Raw genomic sequence first — 21,692 nt, 5'->3', positions numbered from 1 at the left:
AGAGTGTTTGGTATTTTCTTCAGTCGCAGGACAGGGGATAGAGGCCACTGCAGTTCAACTGCTCTGCTTCACACAGTGACCTTGAATTCATGCCACAAGCTGTGTTCCCCAGTGTTGGCGTGCCAGCGTTTGCTGTTTATTTGCATATGAGGTAGCAAAAACAAAGACTGAGGAGGCCAGACAGGAGGACAGGTAAAATGGAAGATTCACCAGTCAAAGTTCAGTAAGTTTACAAGCTAAAAGAGAAACACACATTTATGCTATTAGCAGAGCTGTATCAAACACTTCACTCTACGTCATGCTGTGTGCATTGCTAGCGGTATCAGTGAACACCGGGTCACTTGGGTCCACAGTGATTTCTCACTGTGTGAATTATAGATGAGGAGAGGAGGTGTAGGAGTAAAAGATCCTTCCCTTGTGAATGACTCACACAGCCAGTCCACATCCTGGTAGATCAGCCATTCCATAATCACCAAGACTGTGTTTCATTAAGATAAAAGACCCGAGGACATTACATCATTGGTACCTATTCATCCTGAAACACACGGCTCCCCTTTCTTAGTTCGGCTGCAAACTTCTTTATCCCCATAACGCTGTTCTAGCATTACTAGGTCAGTTCCATGTCATCAAAACCACAAAACAAAAATACGCCAAACATTTTATAGTACACATAATGGATTTATTAACCCAAAGATGCATTGGTGATGGAATTTAAAGAATGTCTAATCAGTGTCAGAGCAGGGGAAAGACAGAGGACTGAAACTGGGAAAAAAAAGAGCAGATACAGATACAAAGACAATCATGTACAATAGAGACTTTTTATGATATATAGTTGGTCATTGTGTGCAAGGTTTATTTTTTTAATTGTGAGTGTATGCAAGAGTCTGCATATGCACTATACTTGGATGAATGATGTGCACTGAAGCAGACGCACTGTGGCGCTGTGTCGTCAAACTGTGCCCTCTGAAGTATTTCATTGGATTGAATGTCATCTCCGGAGACATTTGCAGTGGTCTTGTTCAAAAATGATACGTTTCTTGGATGACTTCAGGCTTTAAATGAGTGCTTTTGCACATGTGTAGATTGATGATATTGTTGCTGTTTTTAGCCACCATTTTTATGTCAGAACCAGAGCGATGAAGACAAGAAAGGAAATAAAAGAGGACATTAGTGGCTAGCAGAGGACATGGTCATGAAAAAATGTTGTTTTACAAGTAAGAATTTTGAGATATGGAACAGAATACTTATGAATGGATTAAAAACATTTGGTATGAAAATTTTATGCAAAAACTTTGAGACTGAAGAAAATAATTTTAAACTATCAGAAAACCAATGAATTTCATAACGTTTTGATTACAAGATGGTGAGGCCCACATTGAGGTCAGTGCTCCAATGTGGATCTTGTAAAAACTGTGGGGTCTTCAGAAGGTCACTAGGTATCAAATCTATGCAAAAGAATAACTGTCACATCTTCAGCCTTATCAGTTATAAAAAAATTAAAAGCATGACTAAAAATGAATAACTCTGGTGTCGTATTTATTTACTTCAACCAGCGATAGTTGATGTCACGTCTGTTCCACTTTTATTTGTTAAGCATAAATCTTTTTTTTCAGTCACTGAGGCTCCTCTGGGTGCGTAACATCAGTTGAGATGTCAAGACTTATTTAGAACTGTATGAATTCAGCACTGCAAAAAGTATAAATGACACAATATACATAAAATACTGTTCTTTATATGTTCAATGAGTGTGCTTCAACACCTCGCAGCAGGTAAAAATGCCATTTATTTTTTGAAATTCGTAAGTCTTCATCTGTCAGTTATGATTCCAATAAAGAACAGAGGAAAGTGTGTGTGTATGTGAATGTGTGTGTGTGTGTGTGTGTGTGGGGGGGGGGGGGGGGTAAAAGTCTGGGAATGGAGGTTTATAGTAAATTGAGAACAAAGCAGAGCTGAGTACAGAAATATGTTTGTTTGAAGTGCCAGTATGTTTCTGATTTTAAAAACGGCCTAACTGGAACCACATTTCAGTCCAAAAAGTCACTCATGGGCAGAGAGGGTGGAGCTCAAAGACACACATACACACACATAAACAGACATGGACACACACTCACACACTCTTGAACAAACAAAACAGATCAGTCGTTTCTCTAGACATTCCTGGCTGCCTTTCCCCGACCCTCCCTGTTCCATCTAACTCTGCCACTACACCAGCAGTTCTAGGTGGTGAAAAAAGACGTAATCTTGCCCTGCTTGTGATTTTCCATCAAGCTTTCATACACCCATCGAGTTGTGCTGAAGCTGTAGTCTGCTGAATGTTTTATGTGACTTAAATAGGTGGCGTTACATTAAAAGATAGTCATAAAGCCTTTTCAGATATAATGACCCCAGCATCTTAAATCATCATGGAGCTGACTGGGTCTGCTGGAAGTGTGATGAGTTTTAAAACTGTGTTTTTCTTAGTTACTATAAATATGTAAGGAGTTAATAGAAGACAGAGTAACATAGAGAGCAAAGCGTGTGTGTCCTAACTGCCTACCGCAGCGTCCCACAGATGGGGTTAAAGAGATTCTCCATCTTGCTTCAATTAAACGTTCAGCTGTGTTTATATCACAGCATAGGTTACCTTTTGCAGCTCAGACAATGCCTGACCCTAAAACCCAGCTCTAACAGAAAATAATTGTAAAAGAGACAGTTCAGATCTTCTGAAGTGAGGTTCTGTGGAAAGGTTATGAACATTTAATACTTTTAACTGTTCTAGATAAATATTTGAATTGGCTCAGTTTGGAGAAATAATTTCAAAATACAAGCCTGACATGCTTAAGAATCTGGTCTGTGCGGGGCCAAGTTTTAGACTGAAGTTGTTTTAAGATGGCAGAAATCTACTTTAGTCACCTTTAGCAATTAGATCGTCCATATTTAAACTCAATTTCTCCAAACTGAGAGCATTCAAAGAGCTGTCTACAACAGGTTAGACCACATTTCATAATTTTACCCAAGTCCCCCACTTCAAACCCTCTGAACAATCCATTTAAAACCACCTCAGCCACTCAGATCTTTTTACTTGTGATTCTTTGCTTTATTGAAATACATCAGTTCTGTATCTTTTTAGAACCACGGTGCAGCTCAGAACAGAAACATGTTGGTTTCGAGTCCAAATAAGTGACACCTAAGTTCCTCACCTTGTGCAGTATCCTCTGCAGGTCACAGAAAGGTGAGCATAAATGCTAAAAAGGCATAAACTTTGGATAGACTGGCTCATTAATTCAAAGTTTTTCATTGTTCCTTCCAGCCTTGCTTCTTTCTATTTCCTCTCTAAGTTTGTGAAACTGCCACCTCTCTCTCCACACTCATATTAATTTCATGCAAGAGCAGAAGTTCACAATCTTCTGTAATTCCAATGCTAAGAATCTCTCTTTATTGGTCATGACCACTCTTACCCCATTTTCCATATCTCTGCTTTGTTAAATTTCTTTCCCTCTTTCAGACTACAGGGTCCTTGTGATCGCAAACTGAGGAAGCTTCCAATATACTGAGATATGTATTTTACTTGGGAATAACAACAAGAGACCGGCATATATTTTAGAGCCAAAAAAAAGAGTCATCTGGAGATGTTTAAGTTGGACAGGGTAGTTTCCGGTGTCTGGATCAGGCCAAAAATATCCAGAAACAGAAAAATCCAACAGAAGGAGGAGAAAGGATACACCTCCTCACTTCTCATGTGACCCACTGCAAACTAAGCTGATTTTTGGGGTTGCAGAATACTCTGGTAGCGAGAACGCTGTTCAGGCCAAGAACATTAACTTTAACTCAATCATATTGCCTAATGTCATATTTCTGGTGAAGATTGTATCTAAATTGTACTGTATGGTGCAACAGCACTTGGCTCAAGTAAGAGTCAAACAAATAAGCAAGTCCCTGACGCTGCATGCTTTGCATGTGGCTTCACCGAGAGCCTTTACATGAATGGAAAAGAGTCGTGCAGTCATTATGACAATTTAATGACAGCTCAGGCATACGTCTGTCCTACACATTGGTCTCTATTTATGGGACCATAAACCAGATTAATTCTGTCATTTAAACTGCCTGTGGTTCAAATGGCAGTTGCCCAGCTGAAACACAAGCGCTCAATTTAAGTTATCCAAAAGAATAAATAAAGAAGGTGGAGGGGGAGGAAAAAAAACCCTGTCGGTCCAACGGCTGCAGTGGGCTGAAGGCCAGAACTCAAAGCAAGATTTGTGTTTTAGGTGTAGACAGGATGCACCACAGTGCAAGGACTGAACCATTCAAGTATGTGCACCTTTCGGCAGCCTGAGTTTTTGTCTAAATACATACACACACGGTGAAGGTGGATCTGTCACCTGAGAGCAGGTGACAGACCTGTACTTACCCTAAAGCAGTGCATTTTATAAACTCAGCTCATTGTTATTTATCACTGGTTTTAACGGTAGACTGCCCTGCAGACACGCATGTCTGTGGGTGTAAACACACCCGCGCACACACACACACACACACACACACACACACACACACACACACACACACACACACACACACACACATTACACAGACAGAGAAGTCTGCAGTTTCTCATGGCTGAGAGCTGCTGCCTGCAACCCCCCCTCATTACCTCCTCTCCCCGCCCCCACATCTTCCTCCATTATTCCCGATCGTTTGATGCAGCTCCGGTGACAGCCAAAGTACCTAGCTTCTTTTTTAGCCCCGCTTCTTCCGGTCTCCCCCCTTTAGCTAGCAGACTGTTGGTACAATCTCCGCCCGCGCGCACGCGGCGCCGGTGGCGAATAGGAGAGAAGGGGGGCGGCTGTGGGGAGGAGAGCTGGTGGAGCGGGGACCAGCGGGCAGCGTGGGGCTCTCTGCTTTCCGAAGGAGGGATGTGACAGAGGGAGAGAGGGGAGGCGGTGTTGGGAGACCCTCCACAGTCGCAGTAATTCATATTTTCTCGGTTTGGAATGGCGAAGGTATGAGACGGCTGCCCTGCGGTGTTGACAGGAGCGGCAGCCACGGCTAACGTTAACTAACGGTCACAAACATGGATGCTGACGTGCCTCCTCGTTCAGGCCGGCCAGGAAAGCGAGTGTTCTTTGATGATTTTGTGGCAGGAACACGACTTGTGTCTTTCTGGGATTAATATTCCAGGTTTTTTTTTCTTCTTCAGTTTTCCAGTGGGAGTCTCACGGGGAGCGTTTGTTTGCAAGGTAATGTCCTGCCGTCTCACCTCGCTGACAACTGTGTGCTCGTGTTGCTTTTATTTGAACGTCAGCTCCAGTGAACTACAAAACCCCTTGGAATAGGTGCATTATGGCGTTTCTTCCCATTGAGTCAGGTCCAGAGGATGCTTGTTATATTAGCAAGTTCAAACGTGACAAGTAATGATAGATGTGGTGGATGATTCACAAACCAGGGCAGCGTGATGTAACTTCTACCACATGCTGCTTTTAAGCTAAAAATGATCACACAGGAACTACATTGTTACAGCTAACATTTACAGCACGTCGGAGTGATTTTATTCATGTCGAGATGCTGTGATCAGTATTTGTGTTGACCATGATAATGTGAACTATCTGTCTCACATTAAATAAGGATGAACTGTTCCTAACATTCTAGTTTAGTGACATCAGACTATTCATAGAGACTTTATTATATTTGGATTGATCGAGAGGTGGCTCAGTGGGACCAACCTGTTTAAATAAAGGTTGACTCAGTGATGGACTTTCTTGAAGTCGGCGTGAGGTCATCCGTCAGGTGATGTCAAACCGCCATTTTTGGTTGGGGGAAAATACTGTTGTGGAAAACTGGGCAGCTGTGGCTGAGTGGTTATAGGGCAGTCGTCCTCCAATGGGATTTGATTCCACCAACAGTCACATGTTGAAGTGTCCCTGGGCAAGACACTGAACCCTTCATTGCCTCCTATGTGTGTCCCATCGGTGTATGAATGTGATCTAAACTAAAGCACTGATTAGTCTCTACAGATTCAGATTAGCTTTGCAGAGATGTAGAGTGCTGTATGGGGGCACAGTTTGTAGTGTAAAACGCTTTGAGCATCTTGACTAGATAGAAAAGCAATATATAAGTACAGTCCATTTACCATTCAAAACTGATAGACAAGTTAAATAGATTATTTTGTTTTTATCTCGCATATTCCTTCAATTATATGCAAGAACGTTGTAAGGATAAACTCCCAGTGGATACGTGACTAAATGATCTGACGGTATCACCCAAGTTGAACTACAAAGATGCGTATTCCTATAACCAAAGAGTCACATAAAATAACATGTACTTTTTTGGTACTAAATATATAAATGGCTTTCAAGAATCAAGGAACAGCAGAGAAATAACTAGTACAATTATATAAAATGCTTTGTCCACTTGTCCTATCTCTGTTTTCAGCATGATTTATTACTAACAGTTGGTTTTGTATATTTCAAGTTAGTATTCACTCGAGGCAATGATGAAGTACAGATCTTTACATTAATCATTACATATTCATTCAACCTTTATTTAAACAGATAATTCACATTGAGCCTCGAAGACTCATTTACAAGTGTATATGTATATATATATATATATACATATGTATACTTAAAGTAACAAAAACTACCATGATTAAAATGTGTGCATCCTACGTGGTGTCCAAAGTGTGCCTGCACAGCAGGTTTCCATTTTTCCCTTCTTGGTCTTGCAGATGGAAAAATTTAAAATTTTCTGTTTAGATGTTTCTTCTTGTTAGATATGCAATCACTCACACAACAATGTCTCGCTATTTTGTTGTCTTTCCCCCAGACCAGTATGTCAGCCTCCTTATACAGTATGTTCACGTGACCACGTACCCGTATGTTTGACTTTGAGAATAAACTCAGAATCATCTGCCCAGTACCATAAATTGAATTTCATTTCTAAAACCAATGGACATCTGTTTCTGGCAGATTGGAGTCTCTAATTTAAGCTTCAAGGCAGTGATTTGTTACCTAGATATTAAGGTTTGCAATATTCCCAGGTGCTTGAAGCTGTTTGCCAGTGAATGCGTATATACTTGTGTATGTTTGTGTATGTTTGTGTCTGCTATGCAGATGATGTTTAGCCCTTTGTTGCACTGAGTGTTGCCATATTTTCATAATGTAAGCATTTACTTTCAATATCTTAAGATATAGTTGGCATCTCAGTCATTTCAAAGTAATGTGTGCAAATCATTGGTGCACTATTGCTCCATTGAGCAGTATGTTAAGTTTGGAAGGGTAAGTCAGAAGGGCTCATTCAAACAAACAAACAAACAAAAGCAAAGTGAAAAGTTTCACTGACTGTGTGCACAGGTGCACCCAAGCTAAACCATTAAACTACAAGGGATCAGTGAAAAGAGTAAACCAGGTTCTGCAAAGTAAGTAGAAGCCACGCACACATGCACATGCCACCCTTAGTCATTTAGGGAGTTCACACTGGGATGAGTGTTGAAGCATACCTATGTCATTGTCTCCCCCTCTTCTGTTTCTGATATCTTCATCTATCTGTGAACTGTCACTTTCAGCCTGCCACCATTACACAAGCTGATGTGAATGGTGGGAAAATGGGAAGGTGGTTTTCTTACAGTAACCGTGACACACCCTTACCTTATTATAATAGCCTCAGGTGGCCTCACGGTGAAGCGTTACAAACCGGTTGCTCTTGTGTTTATGTTGAGGAATTCTTTTGTTCTGTAAGGCATTATTACCACTGATATTACAACGATGATCTCTCCCATTCTTTCTTCTTCTTCATCATACACTATCCTCCATTCTTGAACTTCTCATCTCCCAGATGTGAGGGAAGTGTGGGTGGAGCAAGGGGGTGTTTGTGGTCCTCAGGGTCCCCGCTTCCTGTTAAATTGTGAAGCAACGCCACATGTGCTGAAAACAGCAGGATACAGACTCAAACATACTTTAGGATGTTCAGCTGTCTTGCCGAGTTTGCTCATTTGTATTCTGATGCCAAAACAACTTTGTGTCTTTGTTCTGAGTTTTATTTTTAATTTTATGGTACGACAGGAAGTTTTCTAGCAGGTTTTTAGAGTTGGTTTGCCTCATGTAAAACATTTACTCGAGCTTGCTGTTTCCCACAGTTGACTATCATCACTGCTACTGTGTCATGTTTACACCTGAACTTGGCACATATGCTTTTTTTCTGCAACTCACTTTGGCAAACCTAATTTCAGCAGCTTAAAAAGCACTCTAGTGAGCATTGTTAGTGGACACTTTCTGTCATTGGTTTGGACCATGGTCGCCTGTGAACTGATGGGTAATAGATTTCTGGCTCAAGGAGGAATGCCAGAAATGTCCAAGAGGAACAGTGACCAGGGCACTGTCTCTGTTGGCCCATTGTCTGTACTTCAGATAACCTTGTTAAGATTTCAGTAAAAAACCACACAGACAGGCAAAGTCCAATCTCATTGCACAGCATGGTGTATTTTTATGCTGGGGCAGTTCATTTTGTAAGATGCTTTAGAAAGGGTTTTCAATGCAGTTCTGATAACTATAGACAAGTGTAGAGTTTGTGTTTAGTATTTTACAGGTCTGTATAAATATGAAAATGAGTTTGGAAAAACTTTTTACAGAGACCGTCCTAAATGTTATCTTGAAAACTGTGAATTGGACAAAGTCACCACTATACCCTCCTTTACGTATCATCTTTTATTGTTGATTTTTAATTACTATGTCACTGAGTTTGTATTCAAGTTTTCTTATATTTAGAATCTGATAAATTGGCTTGATTGGAATGTATATTTAGCTGTATTTAAATCTGAATCTGACTAAATTGGTCTATATTCAAAGCAATTGCGCTTAACTGAACTGTATGACGTTAAGTTTGAGCTGGACTCATTTAATCTTGTTGTAAAGTGCCTAAAGATTATCTCTAAAAATTATTAAGCCTGTCCACTGTACAAGCTTTATGTTTGCAGTAGATGTTTGTACTTAAATGTCAAAAATGGCCTAAGAAATCACTAAATCTATCTCAGCCTTCAAGTCTCGAAAGGTTTTGAATATAAATGCTTTGGAATCTGATCAAAATATATATGAGTTAACATAGTTGTAAACAATTCTTTTAGATTTTGAAAATAGTGGACATTTTTAATGTAGTTGGCAAAACCTCGAATACCTTTTTGAACAAGAACACTACAATTGACATCCTTTTTTTCTCTTTTGTTTCTCAGATGACAGAGGGGAGGCGATGTCAGGTCCACCTATTGGACGACAGGAAGCTGGAGCTCCTTGTACAGGTGAGTGTCTCTTCCTCTTGTCCATTAGCTTGTTCTCCCCTTTCTAGTCTCTAGAATTGTACGGATGCTAGCTTTCCTAATGCTAGAGAGAAGCAACATTTGCTGCCTTAAGGGACTTGATTATTGCTGACAAAGAGAAATCTGGCCAGCAGTGTAGGTGACACTGCACTTTCCTGATGCTCACCTGATCTCTCACTGACAAAACACACGAGCTACACTGCAGCTTTGCAGCAGATTTGACGTACTTATCAAAGCTATGTTTCCTGATATTGGCTCTCTGATAGTATACCTTAACTGTCAATTTAATCTTCGGCTCAAATATTTTGTCAGTGATAAACAACGGAAGTGAACTACATAACTTATTTTTGCTATTCAAAGCTTATAAGCTTTCATGTTCTTCTTGTAACTCCCCTCTGGTCTGCTCTCTGTTCTTCATCCTAGACCTGGTTATATTAGTTTTTAACTGAGTGGTAATCACATCCTTTTACTCGCTCACATTTTGGCTAGAAAGACTGAAACATACCCATTACATGGTACCTTCACTCTTCCTGACCTCTTGCTCAATTTGGCTTGGCCATTACCTTATTCCTGTGGAAAGAGAGAAAGACAAAATGAAAGAATTGCCTTGAAACAAGAAACTAGGAGTAAGTGGAGAATAAAAAAAAAAAACGAAGCAGAAAATGTAAGGAGTTGGGGGGAAGAGAAAGAGAGGGACATGATTTCTCAAGAATGGAGAGACAGGAGATGACAAGGAACTGGAACAGAGAAGAGAAAATGAAAAGGGAGTGGCAGGAAAAGGTCTGCTGACTTTCTGATTTGATTACTCTGCCAGAACCGATGGTCTTTTTCAAAATTGGTAGCTTGTTCTGCTCTTCTACCTCTTATATTTTCTTTCTCTGTTAACGTACAACTCATCACTTTCCATATCATCTTTTCTCGTCCACCCGCTTGATTTTACCTGCTTTTCTGCTACTTTTTAATTTGTTTTCAGTTTATCTTTCAGTTCATTCTATGTCCTTTCTTTAAATCATTTATCATCCGTTTTCACCCGAGGCGGCACGGTGGCTCACTTGGTAGAGTTGTTGATGCTCAGCGAGGTCACCGGTTCAAATCCTGGCTGGGGACCTTTCTGGGTAGAGTTTGTATGTTCTCTCCGTGCATTCATGGGTTTTCGCTGTGTACTCCAGTTTCCTCCCAAAGACCAAAAACATGCATGCTAGGCTGATTGGTAACTCTAAATTGTCCCTAGGTGTGAGTGAGAGAGTGAATGTTTGTTTGTCTTGTTTATCTCTATGTGTCCCTGTGATGGACTGGAGACCTGTCCAGGGTGTACCCCGCCTCTCGCACAGTGATAGCTGGATATGGGTACCAGTGACCCCCCGCAACCCGAAAAGGAACAAGCGGGTAAAAGATAATGGATGGATGGATGGACATAATTTACAAAATAAACAAAAACATAGTAATACATTTCTTACTAACATGTTTTATAGAACATGTTGCAAGTGCTGTACAGAACTGTGCATGATTAAAACATTTGTTTTATCTTGTTTGACAGTAGCATTAGCAAGAAGAAAAAAACTTAGGAAAATATCAAAAAATTGTATATTATTACTGAGCAATTGTCCCATAAATCAAGGTATTGTGTTTTTTTTTTTCTTCCACTGTTCCTTTCTGCTTGAATCTCTCTGTTGGGAAGATGTTTTGTAGGTCAGTGTGATGTTAGTAGAGCCTTAGAGAATAACATTGTTGTTTTGTTTTTCACTGAACTAAGAAGCAGAGAAGTCTGCCAGTCAGTAACAAAAAAAAAACAGATTTATTGAAAAAATCTTTAAACTTGAACCCAAAGAAAGTATGTACTGGTATGTATTTCAAATATAAGTTCTCACTGACCACCTTGGAGCTTCATGGTTAAATCTGGCTTGCTGTAACCATGCCAAGGACAACAGCCAGCTACTCTTAGGGAGACTGCATCATACATTTATGACTGATTGCTGAGTCCCAGAAGTGCCATTCACCTCACTGCTGTACCTACAGTATATCCTTCCTCCTACCTTTGATGGGCCGTCTTCTGTGGTTTGTTTAGGAAGTAACGCACCATTGGCAGAGGAATCTGCACTTTAAGCACAGATTACACATTGACCAGATTGTGCATTTAATAATAAACCTTTTAAATCAAATTAATGACAAACTTATGGGTGAAAACACCACCCTTCCTCTGCCTTGGACTGTATGGACTGCCACTGATAAACATGTTAGTGTATCATAAATTGAACACTGAATGCATCAAGGGTCTGTCTAGCTGTTTGCAGATATTGTGTTGTGTGATTGCCACTTGTCTGTGTATAGGCTTTTGTGTGTCTCTCCCTCACATACACTGCCCTGTAATTCTTACACTGTTAATTACCTGTGCTGCTGAGGAGGCACGGGCTGAACGTCTGTTAGGAGTAATGCTGCCTAAGCTAGCTGTACACTGTCTGATAGCTACTCAGTGTGTGTTTGTATGTCTGCTTTTTCTTTTTTTTTTTTGGTATGTCTAGTATTGTGTTCCTTATCACTTATTTTATTGCAGTTAGAAGTGTATACAGCATTATTACACAATAGATGTGTGCAGTCTAAATAGGCTTTGAGCATACTTGTGTAAAGGTTGGTTTCTCCATTTGGAAAAGAAACAAAATTGACTGTGATTTCACATTTGGCCTGAGATTCCCCAAGTGTTAAGTGAGGAAACTCAGCAAAATTCCTTGTGTTTCTTTTCTTCTCAAGCCATTTTTTTCCTGAACTTTAACAGTATGGTTGAGGTTTATTTCATCTCCATATCATCTTTCCAGCTGTTTACTCATGTGTTTACGCATGTGACTCTTCCCCCACTTATTGCTTGCTACTTGTGGTGCCATTGATGTTTCATTGTTAGTGTTGCCAAGGCAGTTGACTGTTGTTCGGTAATGAGAGACCACCACTGTCTGTTTTTCATACTGAACCAAAACATACATTACTGCTAATACTATAAAGATAGCTTATTTCAGACATCTTGAAATGGTCTGATCACTTCAAAGGATCTGATGTTGATCTTATGTTTTCTCTCTGCCATTTGAAGAAGTAGTAGTGTCAGTCAAGCTGTGAACAGGAGTACTAATTTCTGATGAGTTACACCTATCAGGACCTAAACACCAAAGTCAGCTCTTATTATTATACCCAGCATGTACTCTGAATAAATTACAAGAATATGCACATGTATTTAAAACTTTACCTTTGATTGTAATTTCATTACTTCCCTTTGTTACAATATGGGGTATGATTTTTCCAGCATTTCCTAGCAATTTGTGTCAGGTTTACATCAAAGGGATATAGAGAAAGCTGTCATCCACCATGTCCCTCAGTCATTTTATGTTTAGCTTTATTTGTTGAAATGCAATTAAATGACAAAATCAGCCTTTATTTAAACTTCACCTCAAGCTCTCCCTTCATTTCTAATCTCTCAGGAGCCTTTATGTGTAGCAGAATAACTGTAGGCATTGTGCTTATATGAGATCTAGGTCAGTGCATATATGTGTTTTTGCAAGTGTGTGTGTGTGTGTGTATGTGTGCTTCGTTGGTATGACATCACCTACTCTCTAAATAGCTCTCAGTAGCTTCTGACACTGAAGTTAGCTGTAAAAGAGAGTAGATAAGTGATAGTAGGACGAAATTGTTAAGAGTGTGCATACTAGAGTTATGTTCTGTTTCTGTACTCTGGTGTGTGTGTGTGTGTGTGTCCATCTTTTATTTAGTTTCACACATTACGTATTCCTCCTTCCATTTTTATTCCATACAGGCCAACATGTGTTCCTTATGTGTGCATGGAGTGGATGCAGGCAACTTGTATGTGGGTTTGTGTTTGTATATGTTCATGTGTGCATGTGTGTGTGTGTGTGTGTGTGTGTAAAAGTACGCAGTAAGGCACACCCATGGTTAACCTCAGGGTACTGTAAGTCAGGATGTGACAAACCAGCACCAAAAGGGAGTAGTCCTTGACCTCTGCTTGGCTTTAAGATGATCTGTCTGCTGTTGGTGTTGGGATGAATAAATTGTCTCAACACATAGCCCAGACAATATTCCACTGGCTTAGTTAGCTACAATCCAGTGATTCAGCTTAGTCATGACTCTGCAGTGGAGGTGTGGATCAGAAAGGATAGTGCGGAGAGGAGAAGGGAAGGGCTGGGTACGTGCACTGTCAGCAACATCCACAAACTCATCCATCTTTTTTCTACTCTCTCTCCCTTTCACTCACTTATCTCCTCCCCCTGGCTCTTTTGCTCTTTTCCCTGGTGTTTTTAAAAACTGCTTAGTCACTGTTGTAAATCAATAGCTGATGTATAATACATTTGCATTAAGCTTTACCACCTATACTGGTACTTGTTCCAATTAATCTACTAAGTAATAAATCACGACATTTATATGCATAAAACAAGCTTTATATTTGATCAATACAGTCATAACCTAACCTAAAATACTTTATCTTCGTCTCTGCAGCCCAAATTGATGGCTAAGGACCTGCTGGACCTTGTGGCCTCGCACTTCAACCTCAAGGAGAAGGAGTACTTTGGAATTGCATACACAGATGAAACGTAAGTATATGTAAGATATCATTTTGATACAAAATCATCTTCTTCTTTCGGCTTTTCCCTTTTCAGGGGTTGCCACAGCGAGTCATCCTCCTCCATCTCAGTCTGTCCTCTGCATCCTCTGTCCTCACTCCAACTACCTCCATGTCCTCTCTAACTTCATCTATATCTCTCTTCTTTGGCATTCATCTTTGTCTTTTTCCTGGCAGCTGCATTCCTAATATCCTTCTACCAATATACCCACTGTCCCTCCTCTGGACATGTCCAAACCATCTCAGTCTGGCTTCTCCAACTTTATCTCCCAGTTGTTCAACCTGTTCTGTACCTCTGATGATCTCAGTCCTAATCTTATCCATTATTTTCACTCCTAAGGAGAACCTCAACATCTTCATTTCTGACACTTCCAGTTCCTTCTCTGTCTTTTTGTCTTTGTCTCCAGACCATACAACATAGCTGGTCTCACCACTGTCTTGTAAACTGTTGATACAAAATAGGAATAGTAAAAAAGAGGGGGGGGGTTAGTCTTTCTCTATAAACCAAACTACTGTTTTCATTTGTCTTTAGAAATACAAACTTAACTCAACAAATGTTGTTAGAATACTTTGGTATAAAACTTATGTTGTTATGATTTACCAGTCATGCACTCTGGTTTGTTCTGCGATAACAAATATCGTGTGCTGTGCTTGAAATGCAAAAGTGACATTCAAATGAGTTGTGCTTTGTGACCTGGAAAGACAAGGGCACCATTGCACAATAGCCATACAGACATGCCAGTGATTTGCATATATGCAAACATTATTCTTTGTGTCTTTGTGTTTTTTGGATCCAATACATCCTTTGATATGATGCAGGACTGGCCTTTGCTTTTTGGTATTACTACATCTGTGACACACACTGGTGCAAATGTCATTCCAGCCAAGCAGAGTCTAGTTCCCTCAGGAAGAATCCCATGATGAGTTGATTTGTTGCATGTGCCTGGGGAGAGCAGACGTCAAAAAGGCTGTGGTGGGGGGACTCAGCAACTAGAGAGTGAAGAAGGACAGTTTGAAAAATGCTGCTCAGGAGACTGTGTAGGGTTACCAGGGTGACAAGCTGTCACTGCAGTTTGTCCTCAGTGGAAAACAGTACAAGATAGATAAGAGTAAAAAAGAGGAGAGAAGGGACCTCTTACTATTCCAACTACCTAGAGCTGTTTTAAATTCTTATACTTGTTATTCCTTTTTTCACAGGCAGAATTAACCCAATATAATGTGATTTTTGTCAGCTTTCTTTATTCACGTGTTTTTTATTTATTTATTATACTGTACATCCAAACATATGTTTAGGTCTTCCAACACCTTCTAGAAAACAGAAAAAATGGCTTGGTAAACCTAATGTTGCCATTTCTTTTAAAAACAATTATAATATGTTCTGAGATTATTTAGTCTCTTTCTGAAATCACATCTTAGCATAATGTGTGGGAGATACATTCTCATTGCTGTGGCTTTTTAAAATTCATTCAAACTTCCCGTAGATATTGTATACTTGGTAAAGCTTTAGATGGCAGTCAGACTAGTCTGGTATCAGTTCCCTCTCTTTCAGCAGCCGTGTCTTTATAATGTCTTGTATTTTATGTTAATAAATAAAAGAGTTATAAAAAAAGATGTTCTAAAGGTACCATAAGTTGCTCTAAAGTCTTATTGTACTTTTCTACAATAACGCTGCCTTTCTACAAAGACAAATTACCTTTGCCAAGGGTTCTGATGCACAAAACCCTAAATTTTAGACTTGTTGCTGATAACAGTCTAGAGATGATCCATCTCTAATGTTTGGTTCGCAACACACAGGAACAAGTTCTTCCCAGAAAGATCACAAATACTGATTCACAGAACTACAGTACACAATTTGACCATGTGATTGTTTTATTATTATATTTATTTTGCTGCGAGACATTCAGGCATCTCTAATTATAGCTGTGACTGGTTACTTTGTCTCATCAGGGGCCACTTTAGTTGGCTACAACTGGACCGCAGGGTGTTGGAGCATGAGTTCCCTAAGAAGTCTGGTCCTATTGTCCTTTACTTTTGTGTCAGGTAAGTCTTGACGGGAAACATCACAGTTCCTTTTTACTTTTACTAGTTGTGTTTAAGTTATGCTTAAATGTCTCTCTGTTAATGAAAGTGAGATTGGATGTGTCTGTATGTGTTTATATGCACATACAGTACATTCATGCTGTAATAGGAATGGATAATAAGATTAGTTATGAAATAGCTTTGACCTCAGTGCTTAACTTCTGCCACAGGGTCTCAGCCAATCATGAGCTTCTTAAACCACATCAGTATGCGCTGCATGCTAATCCTATGCAAATGGCCTCATGGATGCCAGGCTGCTTAAAAAAAAAAAACAGGGCAGAAAACCTTTTTATGAAGTATTGCCATTTTGTGAATGTCAGTAATAAGAATTTGCATTTTCACACTTATTTATAGAAGGTTCACGTATTTATGTTGACCAGTAATCAGTGCAGACATGTATCTTTGTACATGACTCATAACATTATGAGTCAAATGTTCTTTCAGTGTGCTTTTCTTGCTGTGAGCGTGTGACAGGGTTGAATAAATAATGCTTAAAATCCTCGCTCTTCTTTAAGCCTTTGAACTGCTTAGACACAAAACTGTATGTTCGACAACATATGCGACAACAATACAAAGTAGGCATGTTTTTTTTTCTTTAACTGTATGAGCAGTTTAGCCCATGACCTTTTTTAAAAAGAAGAATTAAATTTCTTTGCCCTAGTCAAAACATGAATGCACATGATTGCATCCTTAGAGAAAACCTGAAAGGGAAACTCAAGCCTTTGTTTGTGTCCAGTGTTTTATGACCTTGTATGCAATTTATCTCAATGATGTCACACACACTATATGAGCTGAGTCTTTGTTAGAAATACACTTAGTAGCATGACACACATGAAATCCATTCAACTTTGTTACTGTTTAGATATTTTAAGTTGCATTTACATCACAGCTTAAGTCACAACACATTGAAGCAGCTAAGTCCCATTCTCTATACGTGGTCACGCTGCGCTCTCTTGTGAACAGTGACATCACCGCATAATGCAACTGATGCAATCAAAACGAGCTGATTTTATTGATACCTTCTGATTAAGTCCTTGTTTGTATCACAAGTCAACCTCAGATATGTTCCCAACAGCCATGTGTGATTGTGTTGGTGAGGATTTAACCACAGGGCTATTCAACTAAATTACTCAGGGGGCCACAGTTACTGCAGCCAAGAGCTCAGGGGCCGGACATCCAGCAGTTATTGTCATTAAGAAAGTTTGTTTTATGGTTTAAAATTTAGTTTTATTTCAAAATGAACTCACTGGTGGGCCGAACTGAGTTCACCCATGGGCCTGATTTGGCCCCCAGTTGAATAGCCCTAATGTAGTGTGAGGGTCTCTCCATGTGTATTTACATAAGCTAATAGATGTTTGGGGTTGTAATGGTAAGACTATGAACCTTGGCATCATTTTAAGGTTGTATCACCCTCTTTTCTTCCTCCCACACAGTTCAGCCCAGTTGCTAACCTCAATCTCTCCAAATGTCACAATGGGTGCAGCCTCTTTCAAACACATCCCATCACGTTTTTTTATGCACTTACAACACATGCACAACCTGGACTATAACTGGAAAACAATTGGCTTAAATGTCAGGTCTGAATCTGTTATCAGTCTCATGTGCAGTAGGTTTATAAGCACAATTAACAGGGCTGCTATGTGTTTATGTGTGGATGTGTGTTTGTCTGTACGCCGGTTCATTCACGTCACGTTTCTGCACGCTCGTGTGGTATTTGTGTGATCTGTGTGCTCCTGATTAATGTTAGGCACATGCCCACCTCCTGCTGATTCAGTAGGTGTCCTTGTGCACGCTTGCTGCTGTGCTGGCAATGTGTGTATGTCTCATTTATGCTGTGGCTTTAATTAAATGTTCACACTGAATATTGACATGGCTCCTTTCGCTCTCTCTTGCAGCTCAATGATTAACGCTATTTAAGCCCTCCGATATCGATCACCCTACAACCCCTCTCGCTCAGTACCTATTCACACTCATACAAATCAACTTACTCATTAACGCGCATGCATGGGAACACGTGCTTACATAGCTCGTGTTATGCACACTTGCAAGGAAATAAAAAGTCATAAACTCGTAATTTCTTTCGTGCAGGAGTTAAATTAATGCAGATAAGGGATTGGATGTGACATCACGTATAAAAGGGCATGTAAGAGCATCTGGATCCTACAGAATCTTTTTGATATGAGTTTCCCCTTGAGGAGCTTACAATGTGCATCCTCCCAGTGCACCGTCCTCACTCCCTTCAGGCACTCCATATATTCATGAGCTAAATTTAGTCAACATTATTATGTTAGTTCTCTGCTCACCGCTCTGCCAGAAGTGGGTTACTGTGCTTCTCGCTCCTGTATGTTTCTGTGTGTGTGCTTTTGTACTGGATGCGTGTGTGCAATCACCGCTGATGATGCTTAGAGGTAGACAATAGTGTGAAGTGCATCATGTGCACATTCAAAGTCTGTGTGTATGCAGGTCTTTAAAGATTCAGATTGTGGAATGTGCACACTCTAACAGACTAATAATGGATTGCTGCCAGCCAACATGGTGAGAGGGTTATTGTGTGCTAAAGGGAAGTGAGAAGCTGCTGTAGGGGGGGCAGCTTTTGGTATGTGCTGCCTCCCTGTGGTCTTTTTCATTGTTGCATGGTTTTCACATCTGTATACTGTATTATTACCAAAGCTTGCGTGTAAATTTTTATGCTGCACATCTTTTCCTGAAACACAATCATAGTAAAAAAAAAACACATTCATTAGACTAAAGATTAATTGTTTCCTGGATTTCTTTAAAGTTGCTTACGTATTCAAGACCTTCTTCTTTGTTTTCAGGTTCTACATTGAAAGTATATCCTACCTAAAGGACAATGCTACCATTGAATTGTTCTTCCTTAATGCCAAGTCCATAATAAACAAGGTAAACCCTTTATATTGTTCTTATTGGGCTTCTGATAACGCATGAATGTGTTTATATGAGTTGTACAGATGTGTTCTATTTAAAACCACAGTTTTCCTTCAATATAAATCACTTAGCTAAAATAGGTTCAAGATGGTCAGAGGGTGTTTTAAAGTTGAGTTTTGGAGACTTGTCGTTTCATTAACCCAATTTTGGGTCTAAATGAAGAGATGCCACAAAAGGAAAGCTTGGACCTCTGTCCTGCTCGTTGATTTTGGTGAAGCAGAAAATCTGAGCTGTTTGCATCAGCTGTTCACCATCACGCTATGTGCTTCTTCATATTCCAGCAGTTAGCAAATAATTTGACACATTTACTGCCATCTGGCCATGCTGAGGCACATTTAGGTATGCTTTGTGAACAGCAGCTGAAAACGTACTTTAGGATAAACACTTGACAGAAAGTTGCCCATGGAGGAATGTTCAAAGGCAAAAAGTTACATGAAAACATTTTAACAGCTTTTGTGCACTGACACACTGGCCGCTCAGCGGAATCAATTATTGCACCTGTCAATCATATAGATTTATTCTTGTCAGCCTCCATTTGATAACAACAGTGACAGCAGTTGCATTCGTAGGAAAGCACATGCAACTTGAAGAACAAGAGCTGTTACAGTGTTATAAGAACAGTTATTATCTGCACTGTCTGTAATGTATGTATGTATGTATGTACCTTTTGTGCATTAGGAGCATGTTATATTTATTTAGGAGAAACACATGTTAATTTTAACTTAGACACTGTAGGCATCTGGTTTGTTGATCGTGTCTGTTGGCAAGACAAATAGGATGGCTAAAAGGAAAAAAGGAAAAAGGAAAAGGTAACAAAAAACAGCTAGATTCTAAGGCGAATGTAGAAAACTAAAAACAGGAACATGTCTGCATTGGTCCCTGCCAGGAGTCCAACAAATTCTTAAAGCCACTTAGAGAGGTCAAGGTCGAGAGCTTCAAATATTTTTGTAAGATATTCCAGGAAACAGGAGCAGAGTAGGAGAAGGCCCTTTTGCTTAGTTCAGTCCTCATTGAGGGAACACTGCAGGTAATAATGTCCTGAGAGCGCACGCTGTAGCTGCACTCACGCAGAGACATGTAGGAGGAGATGTATGAAGACAGCAGACCAAGAAGTGATTTAAAGATGAAAATGTACCAGTGAGAGAGTCTGCGTGAAGTTAATTATGTCCAGTTAACCAGTGAATACAGAATGAATAATGAATATTAAATTGCCTCCAGAACATATCTAGTCTGCACTTTAACATCCAGCAGTAGAAAACCATAATGACTGAACAGAAGGAAAGAGAGAAAAGGAGAGCAAAAGAAGGGATAGTAAAAGTTATTTAGTGAATATTTTGCCAGTACAAAAAATTACATAGATGATTGTACATTCTGAAGTAAGTGTTGTAGTGAAAATCATTTAGCTGTGTCACAAAAGTACAAACGATAAAACAACAGCACACTGGTGGTTCGTAACCAGTCATGCTGGGTGGTAAGCTCAGGGTGGTTTTTCTCCTTCTAGTGTTTCATCCTGACTTCTGATCTTCCAACTAATTAAGAGGTGGATTGTAAAGGGAGCATTCCAAGCATACCTCAGCCACTACTCACAGCCTGTTGACCCTTATCATGTTGTCCAGTGTTGTATACATTGAAAGCATCTGTACTAACTTTCATAATTATGCAAGCCAGCCACAGAAAACATGCACCAATCTGCCTCATCTCGCTTTTTCAATCAAGTCTTTAAAGAAAATCAGGATAGACCTAAAAGAAACACATTTTCAAATTTACCAGTTAATCAGCAGCCAGAGTTTTCATGCCGACCCTTAATTCCTAACCCCGTACTCCCAACCCCCTTTACTGATTACAGAGATTAGAGAAGAGTGAAAAATTAAGTTTGTAAAGGAAAGAGAACTTGCTGCTTATCTTGAGTAATGAAGTCTGTTATTTATTTACTCCTTACCAGCCAAAGAATGTGGTTTTCATGGCTTCTGTTTGCTTCTGTTCTCTTTGCAGGAGCTTATTGAAGTAGACAGCGAGGTTGTTTTTGAACTGGCCTCCTACATCGTACAAGTAAGATAAATCGTCCTTGTTTGAATATGTGTACTGTATGTAGTATTTGGGATTTTTTTGTGGATGCCTTTTTACCTGTTTTTCTCACCTGAACATGACTTTGTAATTTAAAATACCACAGTTATTCCAGTAAATGCTGATTAGGCTTGAAACGGTTCTGCTGAAAATCAAATATTTTTACCCATATTTAATTCTAGATATTGCTGCTTAAACTCATGTAATTTACTTCTGTCATCACTGGCTGAGATTAAACTTGCATAAATAGACACAATCACCATTTTTTTTGTAAATCTGCTGTGACCTTGGGAGGATTTGAATTCTTAAAACATCTATTCTTGTAGAAAAAATATTTTCTACCAAATAATTCCTGGATTGGATTTTGAACTAGCACCACAAACTAAAGTAATAAATTTTAAGAATGTTATAATTTTACTACATAGATTGTGTACTGACTGGAAACGGAACACAATAAAACCATTTCATAAATCCTCCTCAACATCAACCCTTCTCTATTTCTTGTTCTGTTCTCACAGAAGGTCAGTCCATTAACCCTGATTATGTAAGGTCATGTTACTCATAGACTGGCCTGAGTGGCATGTACATAAGTGTGCGTAAGTGTGTTTGCCTGCAGGTGCAGATGTACAGGATCAGGTATCTGCTCTGCAGGCCTTCAAAGGTTTCACTCTGGATGTTTAGTGTTCCTCTCTGGTTCCAGCAGTGCAG

At 39.7% G+C, this 21,692-nt stretch overlaps 1 protein-coding gene across 1 annotated transcript in view; it reads left to right on the top strand.

Annotated features, from left to right (window-relative positions):
• The window catches only part of frmd4a (FERM domain containing 4A), a 56,929-nt gene that overhangs the window by 17,627 nt on the left and 17,610 nt on the right, over positions 1–21,692 (top strand). Inside the window, exons 2-6 of the mRNA XM_037683479.1 lie at positions 9,197–9,262; positions 13,772–13,866; positions 15,843–15,935; positions 18,791–18,875; positions 20,913–20,969. Coding sequence (XP_037539407.1) covers positions 9,197–9,262; positions 13,772–13,866; positions 15,843–15,935; positions 18,791–18,875; positions 20,913–20,969 — 396 coding nt within the window. The remainder of the gene's footprint in view (positions 1–9,196; positions 9,263–13,771; positions 13,867–15,842; positions 15,936–18,790; positions 18,876–20,912; positions 20,970–21,692) is intronic.

This window comes from Nematolebias whitei, chromosome 10 (assembly GCF_014905685.2).
Source record: "Nematolebias whitei isolate Nwh7 chromosome 10, NemWhi1, whole genome shotgun sequence".
NCBI classification, from domain to species: domain Eukaryota; kingdom Metazoa; phylum Chordata; class Actinopteri; order Cyprinodontiformes; family Rivulidae; genus Nematolebias; species Nematolebias whitei.
The sequence above is the reverse complement of the archived record's forward strand: the minus strand, read 5'-3'. Positions and strand labels throughout refer to the sequence as shown.